Source organism: Phascolarctos cinereus, unplaced genomic scaffold (assembly GCF_003287225.1).
Source record: "Phascolarctos cinereus isolate Bilbo 61053 unplaced genomic scaffold, phaCin_HiC Scaffold_4;HRSCAF=312, whole genome shotgun sequence".
Classification (NCBI taxonomy): Eukaryota; Metazoa; Chordata; class Mammalia; order Diprotodontia; family Phascolarctidae; genus Phascolarctos; species Phascolarctos cinereus.
The window spans coordinates 721,600,125-721,618,422 of record NW_027555847.1 but is presented as its reverse complement, the minus strand read 5'-3'; the positions used below and the strand labels follow the sequence as shown (position 1 = coordinate 721,618,422).

The window sequence follows — 18,298 nt, the reverse complement described above, 5'->3', positions numbered from 1 at the left end:
ACTCATTACGCTAATCAGAGTTCTTAGTTCTGTCAGAGTTGTTTTCCTTTACCATATTGATGTCATTGAATAAATCATTCTCCCGAGTCTGCTCACTTCCCTCTGTATCGGTTCATGAGTCTTCCTAGGTTTCTCTGAAACCATCTTCCTCATCATCTCTAGCACAGTAGTGTTCCATCACATTTACGTATTGTAGCTTGTTTGTCCTTTCCCCAGTTTATGGGCGTCCCCTCAGATTCCCATTCTTGGCCACCTCAGAAATTGCTGCTATAAATATTTTTATACGTCTTTAGAATTGTTTTGCTTAGGAATAATCCCTCTCTTAATCTTGTTCACTTGTGTCTGACTGTTTGTGACCCCATTTGGGGCCTTCTTGGTAGACACTGGTTTGCCATTTCCTTTTCCAGACCATTTTATACATGAGGAAACTAAGGCTTGCCCAGGGTCACGCAGCTAGTAAGTGTCTGAGGCCAGATTTGAACTCATGAAGATGAGTTTTCCTGACTCTGGGCTCAGTGCTATGTGCACTATGGCATCACATAGCTGCCCCTCTCTTAATCTGCTCTTACTTTAGTTCCCCCTTCTTCCTTCTCTCTCTTGGCTCCTGTTTCTCTGTTGAATGAAATGTGTTTCTGTACTGTACTCCATATGTGTGTGTATTTTTCCTTCCTTTGATCGGTTCAGATGAGAGTCAGCTGCACCCCCCATGTGAGATAATTGTCTCGTGTACCCCCCCCCCCCAGTGTATTCCTCTTCTTCTTTCTCTCCATTCTTTTCTTAAGATCACCAAGGTAGTGAGCTTTCCATCCCTGGCTCTTCCAGACAGTCTGTAGCCTGGATTACCTCTTGTGGGCGTATTTAAAAAGCCTCAGGTTGTTACATGTCTCAGTGCCCTGGTATTAGGCCATCACAGGAAATGCCATTGCTTAAGACTGGTGAAGGAGATAGATGGTACAGGAAGACAGGCAGAAGGCAGAGCGTGGTATTGCCTCCATTCTAAGTTACATCACAGAGCTGATATCCCTCCATGATGTGTTAAGGGCCCTGCCAGGCCTCAGCTCATCATGGCACTGGCCTTGGGCACTCAGAGACTCTCCCAGGACACGGATGAGCTCAGCAGACAAGCTCTGTTGTGGGCCCAGCCACACAGGCCTTGGTACAGGAGCCCACAAAGCTCAGGAGTGGCCACTGGCTAGTAAGTTGTTTTGGCCACGGCAGCGTATTGAAATATTCTGTTAAGCCCAGATCCAACCAGGTATCTGGCAAGCTTTAATTAAACACATCCTGGATGTGAGTTTTTCCTTCTTTGTGAAATGAGATGTGGGAGTACGTGATTTCAGAGACTCCCCGAAGCTCTAGGATCTGACCCTGCCTTTTCTCCCTCAGCTGGAAAGTCTGCTGTAATGCCACTTGAGATCCTGGAGCAGGGAGGCCCCTAAACAGCGGCCAGATTCCATCTTGTTTTGAGTTCTTTGGATGATCTGGGGATGGATTTTATAAGTCAATTAACATTTTTTTCTATTTATTATTTATTGTAAAAATTCTTGTCTTTTTAAATTTTTAGTTCTAAATTCTTTCTCCTTCCTACCCCTTCCACCACCATTGAGAAGGCAAGCAATATGATACTAATTATACAAAAACATTTATTATACAAAACATTTCCATATTAGCCATATTGGAAAAAAAAGGCAAGAAAAATAAAGAGAGAAAATGGTATGTCAGTTTACATTTAGAGTTCATCAGTTCTTTCTCCGGTGATGGATAGCATTTTTCTTCACTGTTCCTTCAGAATTGTCTTGGATCATTGTATTGATCAGAGTAGCCAAGTCTTTCATAGCTGACAGTCATGACAATATTACTATTACTGTGCTCAGTGATCTCCCAGTTCTTCTCACTTGATTTTGCATCGGTTCATATACATCTTGCCATGTTTTTTCTGAAACGACTCCCTTTGTCATTTCTTTTGTTTTTTTTTAGTGAGACGATCGGGGTTAAGTGACTTGCCCAAGGTCACACAGCTAGTAAGTGTTAAGTGTCTGAGGCTGGATTTGAACTCAGATCCTCCTGACTCCAAGGCCAGAGCTCTATTTACTGCGCCACCTAGCTGCCCCCCCTTTGTCATTTCTTATAGCGCAATGGCACTCCATCACAATCACAGGCCATAGCTTGTTCAGCTCCGTGGGATGGGCATCCCCTCACTTTCCAATTCTTCGCCTCCACAAAAAGAAGCTGTTAGAAGTATTTTTGTACAAATAGGAGCTTTGCCTTTTTCTTTGATCTCTTTGGGGTACAGACCTGGTAGTGGTATTGCTGGCTCAAAGGGTATGCCCAGTTTTGTAGCCCTTTAGGCCTGGTTCCAAATTGTTCTCCAGAAGGGTTGGACCACTTCACTGCTCCATGAACACTTCACTGATGTCCTTATTTTTCCCTCATCCTCTCCAGCATTTTTCAATGGTGTGAGGTGGTAGCTCAGAGCTGTTTTCATTTGCCTTTTTCTAATCAGTAGTGATCTAGTCATGTGACTCTAGATAGCTTTTATATCTCCTTCTCAAAGCTGCCTGTCTGTATCCGTTGGTCATTTCTCAATTGGGGAATTGTTCTTTTTTTTTTGAAATAAACCTGGCTCAGTTCCATACTCAGTATATATTTGAGAAGTAAGGCCCTCATCAGAGAAGCTTGCTGTGAAAATTTTTGATATTCCTTTGTTGTCTACGGTAGCTTTTAGCCAAATATCGAATACCACCATGCTGCTGCCGCTGCTGCAGAGCTGGCTTCTAAGCCTGGGCTGGCTTGCAGTGCCCACTAGGCCTTCTCAGCAGACTGCCAGACGTGTTCTTTCCGTTGTAGCTGCCCTTCTCCTGGAGGCTTTGAGGAAGGGCCGTGGGTGGGCTGCCTTCTCCATAAAACCTTTCTTGAGTCCTCTTTGCCCATCTGTTCGCCACCCCCCCAAATAAAAAAGGGACATGAGCTCTCCTGACCCATGCTTCTCATTGCACAGATGGGGCCTCTTTCTTGCTTTGCCGCTTTCTGCCTCGTGTTCATAGTTCATATACTTGCCGTAGCTTCTCCCTACTCATGAGGGCAGATGCCACTGTCACTTTGCATTGAAGTATTGTCACCAAGCACTGAGTCCTACCCGTTATAGGTGCTTAAATGTTTGCTGAGTTTAATTCAATTCAGTTGGTATTGTGATCCTATTTTCTGCATCAGTGACTTGTGGTGCAGATGAAATGCATTTAGAGTGTCCTGAAATACCGTTTACGTGTTAGTAGCATCTTAACCCAGCAGGATGTGATCCCCCAGAGACCTAGATTACCAGACCACCCTCTGTTCAATTGTCTTCACAAACATTCTCCAAGAGGGAAAGGAAAAGGCTCATTTTCTTAGATTCTGGGAAAGCTCTTTAGAGCGCTGGAGCAAGCTTGAGGGACAGATGGGAGCTTTTCTCTTAGTTTCCATTTTCTAAGTGATGTTTTTGGTTGATTTTTAGAACTGGTAACTTTTGTGCCCTGATATAAGAGAAAATTGAAAGAAATGGACTGAAGCCTTGCCAGGCTTTAGTAGCGGTGAGTTGGATGGCATGGAATGTGAGAGGAGACACCAGGGGAGAAGAGGGGCTGTTGATGATGAGGGGACCTTGTTTGCGTCCATAGTGTCCCAGATTCCCAGATCTGGCTGAGGCCTTTCACATAACCATCTAGATCAACTGAGGCTCTGTCTTCTCAGGCAGTCCTGGTGAAATGCCCTTAGTCATTTTCTGCAACCCTCTTTTCTCCCTAATACACTTTACCCAGCATGCACCACTGTGCACCCCACTCCCACTGTACCCCCAGCCTTCTGCTGGCAGCATATTTCTGTGCTTACGGACAGGGGCATGAGGCAGGGGCCTGTGAAGAGGCCACTGGTCTAGAGAAAAGGGCCCGTCTCTTTAGTTTGGACCACCTCATTCCCTCTTGTAGAACTGAAGCAGAGAATAGCTAGTTACGCTTTTTCTGTCCTTTTTCCTCTATAAATCAGTGGGTCACCAAACATTTATTAAGTGCTTTCACTGCTAGGCATTGTGCTAAGTGCTGGGAATACCAAAACAAGCAGAAAGAAAGACAATTCCTGCCTTCAAGGAGCTTACGTTCCAATAGGGGAAAGAGGAGGAGGGAGGAAGAAGGTTGTTTGCACGGGGGTTGGTGGAGAAAGCCTGGGAAGTCTGAAATGGAGCCCAGAGGATATGAAGATGTGACTGGGCAGGCACTTTCCTTAAAATGGAGGTCCTGGAAGGAGCTGGCCCATCAGAGAAAGGGAAACCAGAATCCTCCTAGGGAACATCTGTTTTCTGAGCTTGGGAGGCGGGACGATGAGGGAGGCTGGGCCTGTTGTATCTTATGAGCTGACTCTGGGCCATCCCTGGCTGGAACCCTTTGAAGAAGTAGCTGTGGAGCAGTAGCAGCCGCTGTCCTGAGGACCCAGTGCACCCCGTGGCCGCCTGGAGGCCCCAGCAGCTTTGCCCAGCTTTCTCTCTCCTCCTTTCTCATGTGTTTTTACACTCGTTCCCTTGGTTCTGATCCCTTTCCCTTCTCTTGCCTTTTCTTTGCTCAGCTCCTATTTTGACTCCTAGACAGATGTCGCCCCAGGATTGTTGTACCTAAAGTGCCCTGTACACTTTTAAAATATTTAAAATTTTTTCCCCAATTATATGTAAAAACAATTTTTAACATTCATTTTTAAAAATTTTGAGTTCCAAATTCTTCCTCCTCCCCCATTGAGAAGGCAGACAATTTGATATAGGTCATACATGGGCAGTCATACAAAATATATTTCTGTAGTAGTCATGTTGTGAAAGACGCAGACCAGAAAAAAAAACAAACCCATGAAAAAAAATTTTTTTTTTTAAAGTATGCATCACTCTGCATTCAGGCTTTACAAGTTCTTTCTCTGGAGGTGGATAGCACTTTTCATCATGAGTCCTTTGGAATTGTCTTAGATCATTATATTTCCTGAGAATACCTGAGTCATTCACAATTGCTCATCTTACAATATTGCTGTTCCTGAGTACAGTGTTCTCCTGTTTCTGCTCCCTTCACTTTGCATCAGTTCGTATAAAATTTCCCAGGTTTTTCTGAAGCCATCCCACTTGTCATTTCTTGTAGCACAATTGTATGCCATCACAATCGTATACCACAACTTTTTCAGCCATTCCCCAATTGATGGGCATTCCTTCATTTCCAATTCTTTTTTTTTAATATCTTTTTTTTTTTTTGGCTAGGCAACGGGGTTAAGTGTCTTGCCCAGGGTCATGTAGCTAGTAAGTGTCAAGTGATTTAAACTCAGGTCCTCCTGACTCCAAGGCTGGAGCTCTATCTATTGTGCCACCTAGCTGCCCCCCTCATTTCCAATTCTTCATCACGCCTGCAAACTTTAAAATGCATCTGGGCCTTCATTATTCTATTTCCTGTAGGGGTGTGTGTGTTGTTGTTTTAATAAATTCCATTTTCCCTTAAGTTCTCTCTCCATTATCTTATTAGAGGATGTCTCCATTTTTCCAAATACTGCAAACAGTTCCTTTTCTCAGCAATATTTTCTTCTTCAGGAATCTTCCCAATTGGCCAATGGAATGTCACAGAAAGTGCATACATCTGCAGGGGTCACGGACTGGAAAAGCATTGGGAAATTCTGGGCAAGAGGATGAAGTTGTGAGGGTCAGGGTTGCTATGGAATCACAGGCGTTAGACCCCTGAGTTCAGAGGGCATCTAGCTCGGTCCCTGAACCTTCCCCAGGACTCCTGGATGCGTGTTGTCCCAAGCCCTTCTTGGAAACCTCTCTGTTTTGGACCCATGCTGGCTGACTGTACCCTCTCCTGTATCACATGTGTATGCTGTTCATTGAGAAAGGGTTAAGGAGATGGCCCAGCCAGGCTGCACTGGAAAAGCAATTTTAAAACCTAAGCCCTCGTGGCACTCCGTCATTGCTCTGGGGGGAGAGCCCTTAACATGGTACGTTCTCCTCTCCTAGGGTGTGAATCACCAGAGACTGCGGTTGTAAATACGATCTTTGTAATTCAGTTCCTTGAGAGCTGAATTTTGTTATTCCTGTATTCTAGAGGAGGAAACAGAAGGATCTTGCTGCCTTTCCCGTAATCACATTTAGCAGGATTTTGGCAGTTTGCATTGCAACAGAAACCTCCACGTTCCTGTGCTTCTTGAGGCAGTCCTCACTCTTATTTTCCTAGACCACCCTGGGGAGTGAGGAATCGCTGCTGCTGCCTCCTCTGTCTCTCCCTCCCCAGTGGACACCTCACCCAGGGGTTGGGGATGGCAGTTTCCACCAGTCATCACCAAGAAATAATGGCGGATTGCTTGGCTGTCACAGCTCACTCCTGCCATGGAGGTCATTGCCATGGAATTTAGAGTTGGAATGGCCCTCTGAGGTCACTGAGATCAACCTGTTAATGACTCTTGTACTCACTCCCACACCTCCAACAAAAAAGCCCCTGAATCGTCTAGAGTCTGGCCCATAAGTGACTAGTCAGCCTCTGGCTCTGAGCAACAGTTATTGGTTTTGCAGAAGAGGAGGCCGAGGCCCAGAGAGGTCAGGTGACTTGTCCAGGGTCCCACAGCTAAAGAGCATCAGAGCTTGGAGTCTCAACTTCAAGGCCAGTGCCCTTTCATCTACATCACAGTGTCCAGGCGGGACAGCCCAGATGTCATCCTACTTTCTTCCTCCTGATGCAAGGCTCCCCTCCTGCAAGGATTGGGCTGTCCCATTCCTGAGACTTCTACATCACTCCTCCCCCTTGTTCCTGCATTTGAAATCTTGTCCTGCAGCAGGTTCAGCCCCATTGTCCGAGGTCCTCTTGAAGGCTTTCCTGATTCTTCGCTATGGAAGTATCCATCCCTTCCTTGGGTCTCAGATGGAACTTTGTGTTATGTTGGGTGTGTGCTTCTATAATCTGTCCTGCCTTCCCCTCCAGCACAGATTGTTTGCCTGTCGTAAGCCTCCACTTGCCCTATTGGAAGGAATGTGTTTTGTAGCCGTAGAAGGCCCATCCAGAGATGGGAGCAGCTCCCTGTTATTTCTTGGATATTTCACTGGTTCCACAATATACCTCGGTGCGATCCCCTTCTTCTTGTCCCCTGTGGTTCCTGGGCCTGTTCTTCTTTTCCCCCCCAGTTTTTAAAAATGCTCTTTAAAAAAATCACAGTTATTTCCTAATATACACATTAACTGATAAAAACAGTTATGCAGAGCTGACTGATGAAGCCGCTAAACCTAATGATACTTACTGAATTCCATGCCTGTAGGCCTCCACCTTTCCAGGCTAGAGATTTCTAGGGGGTGTAGTCGTGGAGAGAGGGCATTCCAGGCATGGCGGTGGGTCATGTAAAGATATGGTGATGGGATACGTGCAGGCCAGTGATAAGCGAGGGGAATCTAAGTCTGGAAGGAAGTCTGGAGCTAGTGTGTGAAGGGCATTAGTGAACGTCAAAGAGACAAAAATTAGATTTGGGCCTAGACGCAGTGGGAACCTCAAGAGGCAGCCCTGTGCTTTATAAAGGAAGGGCACTTTGGGAACCAGGCTTAAGATGGATGGAAGAGGGGAGAGGCTGGAAGTAGGGAGACCAGTTAGGAGGCTACTGTAGTCATCCAGGTGAGGCTAAGAAGGCCTAACTTCCAACTTTTCACCTGTAATACAGCATGTATCCTTCCCAGGTGACTTTACGATACTTTGTGAACAAGGTGCTTAATGAAAATATGCATTAATTTATTAAGCTCTTGGCCCAGGGATTCAATCCTGAAGCCTGATTCCACCTCTGCCTCCCTTCTAAAGGAATACAACATATATTAGGGAGTGGGTGGCTCAGGAATGGAGCTTCTGGCCCAGTGAAGGGAGCCACAGGGCAGTAGAAGGGCTTGCCCTTTCGTGGAGCAGTGGAACTATTGTTAGCCTCTCTGATACCCAGGGTATGAGCTGGAAAGGGATGCATGTAGCAGCAGGGGAGATTGTGAGATGCCCATGCTGGGCAGGCCCCAGAATCCTTCTTGAAAGCCTGTTGGAGGGTAGCCCCAGTGCCCTTGGCAGGCTGACAGACATTTAATAAAAGCTTGTTGATTTTGACTGATACTGGCTTATAATAAAAAGTACTGAATGAATTCATTTCTCCAATTAAAATGGTGTCTGTCACCAGTTAGCTCTTGAACTCTTCCTTTGTGTGCCATTCTGAAGCATTTTAGCTAAACTTCAAAAAGCATAGATCATTTTGTGGTTATTAGACATTTTATTTTACTTTTAGATGTACCTGGGGACCAACGTTCTTATCATGGAAAGGAGGCCATGGATTCACGGCCCAGTCGTGGAAGAGGAGACGCCACCCGCTTCCACACGGTGAATGTGGCGCAGCCCGTCCGCTTTAGCAGTAAGTTGTAGACTTGTGATGGTCTTTGTTTATGAGGTGGGAAGGTCTGTGGACACCTTCCTACTGGATCAGACACCCAGTGGTTTTGGCTAGACATCAAAGTGATATTTTTATCATAGATGTCACAGTCCTGTGGGCAGGATTGTGCCAAATTCTGTGTTCTGGTAGGGGTTGAGTTTTTTTTTCCTTAAGTCTAATTAGTAAAGTAGAGAGACAGCGTAACACAGGCAATAGAGCACAGGCTTTGGAGTCAGGGAGACCTGGGTTTTCAAGTCACCCCTCTGATGCCTCCTGGCATGTGACTCCTGGCAAGTCATTTAACTTACTCTCAGTCCTCCATGCAGCCCCTTTATTATCGTGAATATGACAGACATCAAGAAACACAAACATTTCCCTGCACAAAGGAGAGCAGGATGGTCTATGAAGCCATGAATCCCAGGCCACGCTCTTGAGACTGTGATTTGCAGGATACTTGCTGACCTCCTCTGGGAAGCAGTAGTTTTTTCCCCAGAAGCTCCCTTCACCAGGGAAGTCCCAGGTCTGAATCAGTGGTCATCGAGAAAAGGAAACGGTGGTCACTGAGAGCGAGCCTGTTCAGCTCCTTTAAGAACGGTTCCACCCAGATCAGGCTCATGGCCGTGTTTGATAGGCCGCCTAGAGTGGCACATCAGAGGAAGACGGTGGGCCCAGTTATCTACATGGCAGAGCGTTTGACAGTCTCTTGCTCCTCTTGTGGATGAGATGAGATGTAGGCTAACGGCGGATTGAGAACTGGCTGAAGAATTCACTCAGAAAGGAGTCGTGAGTGTTCTGTGTCAGCTTGGCAGAAGGTCTGTAGTGGAGGACCCCACAGCTCAGTGTTTGATACCCTCATGACTTGGAAATAGAGGGGACGTGCTTTTCACATTTACAGATGACACAGATCTGGGAGGGAGAGGCAGAAGGTCAGGTGACAGGGTCAGGATCCAAAATGATCTGGACAACTTGGATGTGGGGCCTTTTAATAGAATATTTGGGAAGTTTTGGGGGGGGGAGTCTGTAATGTTACCTGGGTGGGGAACAGTAATTATAAGCCACAGATGAGTTGTTAATCTGCACTAGTGGGTCAAATCTAAGAAGATGAAATTGAGTAGAAATCAATAGGGGTTCCAAAAATCAACATGATGAAGCTAGGAAGAGTTGGAATGTGGTCGGGCAGTTCACTTGAAAGAGGTGAGGATCGCAAGGATTTCTCCCAGAGATAAGACCCCTTGATTCAGCACTGGCTGAAGAATTCACTTGTTGTAAATTTCCAGCTTCATGGATAGTGAGCCATAGTAGTGGCTAGTGAGGTCATAGGCTGCATCCAGAAGGTCCTGCACAAGGTGGGTGGGAGTGCTGCTCTCCTGGGCCCTGGTCAGAGCCCACTCCTGGGGTCAGGTCTGGGCAACACATTAAGGACCTGGATAAGCTGGAGAGGTCCAGAGCAAGGCAGCCAGGGTGGGGAAGGAAGGGCCTTACTCAGCACATCATGATGTGAGGATAGGAGATTTTGAGTGTTAAGAAGGGCAGACTTAAGGGGCACATGGCAGCTGCCTGCAAGCATGGGAGACTGTGATTTGAGAGAGCCATTGGAAGTGTTCTGCTGTGGACCCCAGAAGGTCTCAAGAAAGGCTTTCCAGAGGAGACGGCGTTTTTTTAAACTAGTCATGGTGAAATCTGAGACACATGCAGTCCTTAACGTACATTATTGTATTTGATCCAATAACTCTGTCTCTGGCATTATTATCCCTATTTTATAAATATAGAAACTGAGTCCCAGAGCAGTCAGGTGTTGTCACTTACACAGGAAGAATGGGTGGAAGTTACTGAGAGGCAGCTTTCAAGTTGACTTCAGGAAATGCCTCCTTACAGTGAGAACTGTCATGAAGTGGCCTCCTCCCTGTCTTTTTGAATTGGGCCTCGATGGTACTTAAATGACAGATATGCCCAAGGCTGTGCCTAGAACCTTCCAGCTGTCCTCAGCTGGAAGAGACTGTCCCCGGGCACAGGAAGGGGGCCCAGCAGGAGTTCTCAAGAAGTAGAATTGGGGGATTGTGGATTTCAGGTAATAGGCCGTTTATCCTATTGAGGTTTAGGAATTCTGTGCCTGGAACATATTCTGTTCCGTGATGATGGTGCCTACTGGTTAGGTGTATTATGTATCCCAGATCACCCTGATGTTGGATAGCTCTGGATCAGAGGTGGAGGGGAGCAGAATTCTGGGAGTTACAGCTAGAGAGTCAAGGGGTCTTATCTCTGGGAGAAAGCCTCGTGATCCAGGCATTGGAAGGGAGAGGTAGGTAGTGCCAGGGCCTTGGCCAAGAGAGGACCAGCCTGGGGGGTCTTGGAGTCCAGGCATGGCCACTTCTAACTGCGGTGACCCTTTGGGGCCTTAATCTCCTCATTTGTGGATGGAAGATGATGAAGACTAGCATTGTGCGCTCCTAGGTTTGTTGTGAGGGACTTTACAAACCTTTGGGTGTTACCAGGCGGAGCACCCACTGCTCGGGAAGGGTTGGGGGCTGGGTGAGGCTGCCCAGGGCTTGGGCTTTGCCTTCTTTGGATTTACAGGGATGACCTGGCAGTTGGGCCCGACTGTTGCTTTTTAGTTGTTCTCTTTAGGGAGGAGAGACTCTCTAGATATCAGGTGAGAAACGATGGTCCCTCATCTTAGCTTGCTAGCCCTAGCATGGGGGCACCTTTATTTAGGCCTTGTAAACTAGCAAAGCTTCCCTCTATTTGGATGCTTTCAGGAGAATGAGACTGTCAGTGGCATCGGGGATTGGGATTAGAAAACTTTAATTGGCTGAATAAAATGTCCACTAGCTTGTCTTCATCTTGTTTTATAATGAAAACAACCAGGTTAGCTAGGAGCTATCTTTAAAACTATTTAAGGGTTAGTCACTGAGTGGACTTGGGCTTGGGGCGCTGCATCCTGAGCTTCTGAAATGTGAAAGAAGCAGAATCCCAGGTGCTGCCAAGCTGCTTCTCCTCCAGAGGACAAACACGAAAGCATTGGTTTGGGTGGCTTTTCCCTTTCGAGGCTGAAATGGTTCCTCTTGTTCCTTTGATGAAGAGAGATGTCTTTCCAGAGGTTGTATTGAATCCTGGTGGATGAATGTGACCCAATTAAAAATACCAGCCGGATCAGATAGGGTGTGGCAGGGAAGCCTGAGCACCCTTCAACTTCTCCTTTTGTGAAACTCTTTATTTGCCACAGAGAAACGCTTTTGCCTGGCCTATTAGAATGTACTCTGCTGGAGTCTCTGATGTGTATGCATGTATACATTGTATGTATACGAATGTGTACATACATGCACATCTGTGTGGGTGCGTTTGAGTGTATGTTTGAGAGTGTGTGTGTGTGTGAACGTGTGCATGTCTGTGAGTGTGTGTGAGTGGGAGTGTGTTGCTTAATACATGCTAGACCTAGGTTGAATTATGCTCTCAGGGAAATGCAGCAAAGGCTTCCTGGGCTGGGAAAATGTATTTTCTTTCTGTTTCTTTCATGTTCCGGTCCTAATTGGGGGGAACTGTTTCCCTTCTGTCCTTCATGTTTCCTAGGAAAGTGCCCGACGGGATGGCATCATTACGAGGGCACGGCCAGCTGTTACAAAGTCTATCTAAATGGGGAGAATTACTGGGATGCCGTGCAGACCTGCCAGAGGGTGAATGGCTCTTTAGTGGCCTTCACGACCGACCAGGAGCTCCGCTTCGTTCTGGCCCAGGAATGGGACCTACAGGAGAGGACCTTTGGGTGGAAGGACCAACGCAAGTGAGTCACAGAGCCGCACAGGCTGGTGAAGAAGGAGATACCCAGCCCAGAGGTGGTGGGAGCTGGGCACAAGGGGCCTTACCTGCTGTTGTCATGGCAGCCCTTGCCACACGGGGGCCCGTCTGCTCCCAGCACTCTTTAAAGGGGGTGGGCCAGCCTGGGCTACAGACCTTGAGGGCCAGGCCAGGCCACTTTGGGGAAGCTCTAGGAGCTGGGAAGTGTTTCTCTCTCTGCCCCTGTTCCCTGCAGCTTTGTGTGTCTGGGTCTGTTCTCTGCGGTCAGGCACACCCCCTGTGCTTCCTGCTCCCTCTAGGCAGGCCTTCTGAGGCTGGGCATGGGGTCATGTGTTCTCATCTGATTAAGGCACCCTCGCTAATAGGGAGGTGCTCTCATTGGCCGGGAAATTTAACAGGGGCTGAGGGTGAGGGGCGGCCCTAGAAACTTAGGGAACAGAAGAACTTAGACCACAGGCCTGCATCAGTGGTGGAGACTGTCTTTTCATTTCGCCCCGCGACCGTGCATAAAGCCTTTCTGGGCCTTGAAGTAAGGTGATGCTGACTCCTGAGGACGTTTCCAGTTCTGCCTCCCTCTTCTGAAGTCGTCATCTGCCTCTGAGGTTTAGAATGTTCTGAGGGCCCTGCCTGGCAAGCCCGTTAGTACTGACTAGCTGCTGGTCAGTGGCAGCAGGTCCTGGGGCAGACGTTCTTACCTCGAGGTCTGCAAACTGGCTTTATTGTTTTTTTAAATAACTATTTCAGTAGACTTGATTTCCTTTGTAATCCTCTGATTTTTTTTTCTTAAGGCAATTGGGGTTAAGTGACTTGCCCAGAGTCACACAGCTAGTAGGTGTCAAGTGTTTGGTCTGAGGCTGCATTTGAACTCAGGTCCTCCTGGCTTCAAGGCCAGTGCTCTATGCACTGCACCATCTAGCCCCATAATTCTCTGATTTTGATCTTACGTGTTTGAACATGCTATTCTGAGGAAGTAGGGTGGCGGTGGTGGCGGTGGTGGTCCATGCTCTTCCCCAGACCAGATAGCCACCCATGGAGCCCATGGTATTCCTCAGCCCATGCTACCTGAGGGGCCTGTGGTCCTCCTCAGATTGCTGCCCAGGAGCTTCAGGACAATTAAGCCTTCTGCACTAGGGCTCAGTGTTAAGATGCTGAGGACTTAGTTTTCTTTGGGGATGCAGGGGATCGGGGAAAGAGTCACCCCAGACTGTCCCTTCTTTGGCCCGCATGAAGGTGAAAGACAGGTGTCTCGGGGGTTTGTCACCCTGAGTAAAAGGTCATCAGCTGCAAGGTCGGATTTCATACTGTAGTCTTAGGGTCCAGCAGGAAATTGCAAATATGAAAAGATTGTGTCTAGGCTTTCCTTTGATTCTTTGTGGCCCTGACAGGATGAGTGAATGATACGATAGATGTTCTTATCCCCTTGGTTAAACCAAGACCCAAGAAAGCATTTATTTTGAGCTCTGGAGGTGGAAAATGCTACTTTTCACCCAAAGCTCACTGCTGCTTTTTCTTCAAAGACTTACTGAGATTGCAGGTGAGTGTGTCATTTGCATTTTATAAATGGGATCATGGGCACAACAGGCTGAGTTAAGTTAGGAATTGGAGCTGTGTCTCTCGACTCAGTGGGCCTCCTGGCATCCCAGGCATGGGCCTGTTAGAACATGTGCGCTAGTGGGTATATGTGGGACTTCCTACCCAAGGGTAGCAGTGAGATGTTTCATTCTTCTAAACCACGTGGCCTTCAGAAAAAACCAGAGGCCGTGCACAAGCTTAGAAAATAAGAAAATAAGAAGGTGCCTGAGGTGGTCCGGAACCCGGTGTTCCTGCCACTTGTGAGTCGAGTTCCCCGTTGCTGGGCCGCCAGGAGAGTAATAGCCGTCTGATAGAGTTATGGACCCTCAGTGAGAGACAGAGAGAAACCCCAATGGGGGTGTTTCTCCTATTGAAATCACCCTGGTTTTCTTTTCTCTGTCTTTACAGGTTCTGGGTGGGCTATCAGTATGTTATTACTGGTCGAAACCGGTCTCTAGAAGGTCGCTGGGAGGTGGCTCACAAAGGTAAGTGCCCCTGCTCAGGCGCTTATTCATTCATTAGAGGGTGTGGTGGGACAGAGCATTGGCCTTGGAGTCAGAAAAACCTGGCTTCAAAATATCATCCAGTTGTCATGTGCCTCAGTTTCCTCATCTGTAAAAATGAGGGTTTGGGCTGCATGACTGATTTCCTGATATGTCTGTGGTCATGTGATTGTTCAGCAAGTACTCACTGGGCACCCACCGTTTGCTTCTGAGCTTGGCCCTAAGGAGGAGTGCTGTTTGAAAGTGAAGGAGCCTTATCTCTCTGGATTGGGAAGAGTTAGATGCTCCTTGGATACCTGTCCTTGGGTCCTTTCTGGCTCTCCAGGTAGGCTCCTGCCAGCAGCCTCACATAGAAATGATTGTGGCCTCTTCGGTCCAGGCACAAAAAAAGGGTGACTCAAGGTTTCGGTTGCAGCGCTGGACCTGGCCTTGGTGTTGGCTGGTGAGAAAGCAGAGGAGGACCTGGTGTTGACTGAGCAGATGTATGCCAGTGTGGAAGCTGCCCAGGGCTGTCCCCAGGTCCAGTCCTGAGGATCTTGGAGCACTCCGTGGAGATGCAGGTCAAGCAGAGTGCCTGTGCCTTGGAGGGCATCCTGGCCGGGCTCCAACCAGACTGGTTCGAACCAGCCTTCTTCCAGAGCCCAGTGACAGCCCAGACCCTGCTCAAGGAAGGCTCTCCCCAAGCCCCCCACCCTGACTGCCCCTGTGCAGGCTCATGAAGAAAGCAGCCCATGTGACAGAACCTGCCCCTGGGGGCCTCGACAGAGCCCTGCTCACTTTCTGGCCAGCCTGGAGGAGAGCATGGCGTCTTTGACTTTGAAGCTCTGTCCAGAAGTGTCTCTGCCTTGTGGTGGAGGCCATGAGGAGAGGCTGACGGCGCTGGAGTTCAGCCAGCCAGCCTAAGGCCTGGAGGGGTAAGCATGGCTGGAGCCCCAGTGAAGCAGGACAGGTCTTCGTCTGCAGCCCATGAAACATGGTGGAACAAACCTGCTCCGAGAGCTTTGCCAGCACCGGGGCCTCTCCACTCGCCCTTTCCCCCCACCCTCTTCCTGTTTTCTCCATCATGCTGTGCCTCACGTGTATCCAACCTCTTCAGTAAAAACCTTTCTTTCCAGAAAGACAGCACACAGCTTGACCCCACATCTGGGCTTGCGAATCCGGGCGGTTCCCAAAGCCTGCAAAGCCAAGATTTACCTTGGAAGCGTGTGGCGACCATCTCGTTGGCGTGTGGTGCCTGTTGCTCTTAGGTATAACCTGAGTGCATTGTGAAGAGTTCAGTCGTAGAAGGGGAGAAGCAGTGCCTGGGATGAAGAGCACACAAGCTGGGGATGGACGTGGACCCCTCTTCGCCTCTGCTGCCTGGGGAAGGGGCCTCCTGCAGAAGTGCAGGAGCCCAGGGTATTCCCCTGCGTTTCTTCCCATTCTTTGCCCATTGGAAGTACACGCACTTGTGGTTGGTGCTGGGTCAGCAGGAGAAGGGATCAGTGAAAGTCAGCCTATCAAGGGGACCGAGAGATTTGGTCGCTGTTTGAGCCAGCTTCTCCGAGTGCAAAAAATACGAGTGCTTATCCCAGAGAGGATCCCAGGAAGCCAGCCAGATTACTTCATCAGACCTCACATTCAAAAGGTCCTGTCAGTCAGGCAGTCAGCATTTGTGAAGCAGGACCTGCTCTGCAGATTCAGAGGATGAAACAATCCCTGCTCTCAATATCCTCATGTTCTGCTGGGGAGACAAGTATGTACAGCATCAATATAAAAAGAATAAATGCAAATAGAAACAAAGAGGGGGGTTTTGTGAGCTGGAGATGAGAAGGGAGTGCATTCTGGGCCTGGGGGCGGCCAAAGAAATGGAGATGGGAGATGAGTGTCGTGTGAGAAACAGAGAGAAGGCCACTCTGGCCGGATCTCGGAGTATGGGATGGAAGAGTAACGTACAGCAGGGCTGGAAACATAAGGTGTAGGGTCAGGTGGTGACGAGCTTTAAAAGCTGAGGGGAGGCACTCCCCTTCAGACTGGCCACTCGCCTGCCCCAGGGTCTGACGGAATGTTCCCCATTCCGCTGCCAGTGAATTGAGATGGAGCCCCGGTGGGCCTCTGGCCTTCCTTGTCTGCCACCTCTTCTCCCACTACTCACTGTAGGGTGCCCAGTCTTCTGCCATCCTGTGTTATCAAGGAGCTTCCACAGTGGTATGTATGGCATGTGTGCAGCAGCTCACACTCGGGCCCTGCTTTGTGGTTGCTTTCCCCTCCTCCGGAGCCACCCTGCCTCAGCTAGGAACAGCTGTGTCTCAGCATGGGCCTCTGGCCTGAAGAAGGCAGTCCTGCCCTTGCTTCCTTAGGCCTGATCCTCAGACAATTGACTTCCCCGTCCATCGCTGCAGCTCTGAGCCACATGCTGCCGTCCTGGACCTTTTGGTATCAGATGAAGACATGCATGGAACAGGACTTTTTATCGTCCACTTTGTTTCTGTCTTCATGGCCCTCACTGTCCACTGGAGAACAGACATTTGCCATGAGCCATGAGCCGTAAGTGTACACCTCTAGGCAGTGAGTCCGTGAATGCCCTGCAGTTGTGACCAGCGTGGCCTTCCATGTGGCTGCCTGGGGGGAACAGAGCTCCTCTTCACCTCTGTGCTGTAGGACCACAATCCAGAGCCCTCAGGGAGCTGGCCACTTTGGAGGAGACCCAGAGAAGAGAGAGTGGATGTGCTCCATATCCCCTGACTCATCCACCCCAGGAACTGCTGGAGAAAAGCTGATGGAAACCACCCCCCAGAGGCTGCCCAGAGGAGGCTGGGTAACCTAGGGGCCCCCTGCAGCTTCAGGATGGTGTACTGGTGTACTTTTTTAGGGACCCTAGCAGGCAGGCCCAAATGAAAAAGCAGCTGGGGCTGTCAGGGGCCACAGGATGGAATGTCCAAAGGTTCTTTGTATCACCTGTGGATAAGCTGATAAGGACTCGGGTACCAAGGATGGAAAGGAAGCCTGTGCACCTAGAATGGGGAAGGAAAGGCATGCCAGATCTAATGTGAATGTTCAGCTGAGCCATCTGGCAGGGCAGAGCCTTGTGCCCAGTGGCAGGGCTTTGGGTCCTAGGCTCTCAGGGATGGGGTGTCTTGTCCAGCCCCTCCCTTAGCACGGGTTCCCTGCTCCTGGGCAGCCTCTGCCTGAAGGCTTCCAGAGAGGGAAGGGGAGCCTCCACATGGATTCATGGCCCTACCTAGCCTCTCTGAGCCTCAGTTTCCTCATCTGTAAAATGGAGATAATCCTGGCCTTGCCTGCTTCACAAAAATGAGCTGTTGTTTTTTCAAAAAAGGGAAGATTCCAAAGGAATGGAAAAGATCAGAATAATATTAATACCTAAAAAGGTATTAAAAGAAGACATCAGTAAATGTTGGCTGAAATGCCTGCTTTCTCATCTTCATGAGACTGCTTTATCTATCTGATGAGGCTGCCCTTAATGAAAATGTAAGAGCGAGACAGGCCGGAGGCCGTGGCACACTTAGCAGCAGACCCCGTCTCTGCCGCTGCGCAGTGCACTGAACGCTTTGGAGCGCATCTCATTCTTTTTATCTGACTTGGTAGAGTCAAGTATAACCTTCACGCCACCCCCCCCCCGCCCTCCACAAGGTCACATTTGCCCTGTGAGATCCCTCGATAGTTGTGATTGTAGAGAGAACAGAGGGGAAAGGAAGAGGAGGAATTCCAAGAAGCTCGGCAGAATGTGCCCCTCCTGTCCTCGGCCACTGCCCCCATCCCCTCACCCCGGACTGTTGCAGCAGCTGGGGGGCAGGGAGCTCCCTTCCTCAGGTCTCTTTCCATGCAGTCAGTAAAGTGATTTTCCTAAAGCGTGGGGGTGACCCTGTCACCTCCTCCATAAACTCCTGTGGCCTCCAGGATCAGGTACAAAGTGCTGTCCTCCCTTTCTTGCCTTCTCACACCTCACTCCCCTGCACGTCCTCTCCCATCCAGTGCCCCCAGCCTCCTGGCTGTTCCATGAGCAAGAC

General features: G+C 48.8%; 1 protein-coding gene across 4 annotated transcripts in view; it reads left to right on the top strand.

Annotated features, from left to right (window-relative positions):
- Nucleotides 1-18,298, top strand: part of DGCR2 (DiGeorge syndrome critical region gene 2) — a 102,127-nt gene that overhangs the window by 41,262 nt on the left and 42,567 nt on the right. For 2 of the 4 annotated variants that reach the window (XM_020996483.2, XM_020996481.2), the window contains 3 exons: nt 8,284-8,406; nt 11,992-12,202; nt 14,197-14,273. In XM_020996483.2, coding sequence (XP_020852142.1) covers nt 8,284-8,406; nt 11,992-12,202; nt 14,197-14,273 — 411 coding nt within the window. Of the gene's footprint in view, nt 1-8,283; nt 8,409-11,984; nt 12,203-14,196; nt 14,274-18,298 lie in introns of all 4 variants that reach the window. The other 2 variants (XM_078154445.1, XM_078154444.1) reach the window with 1 other exon arrangement.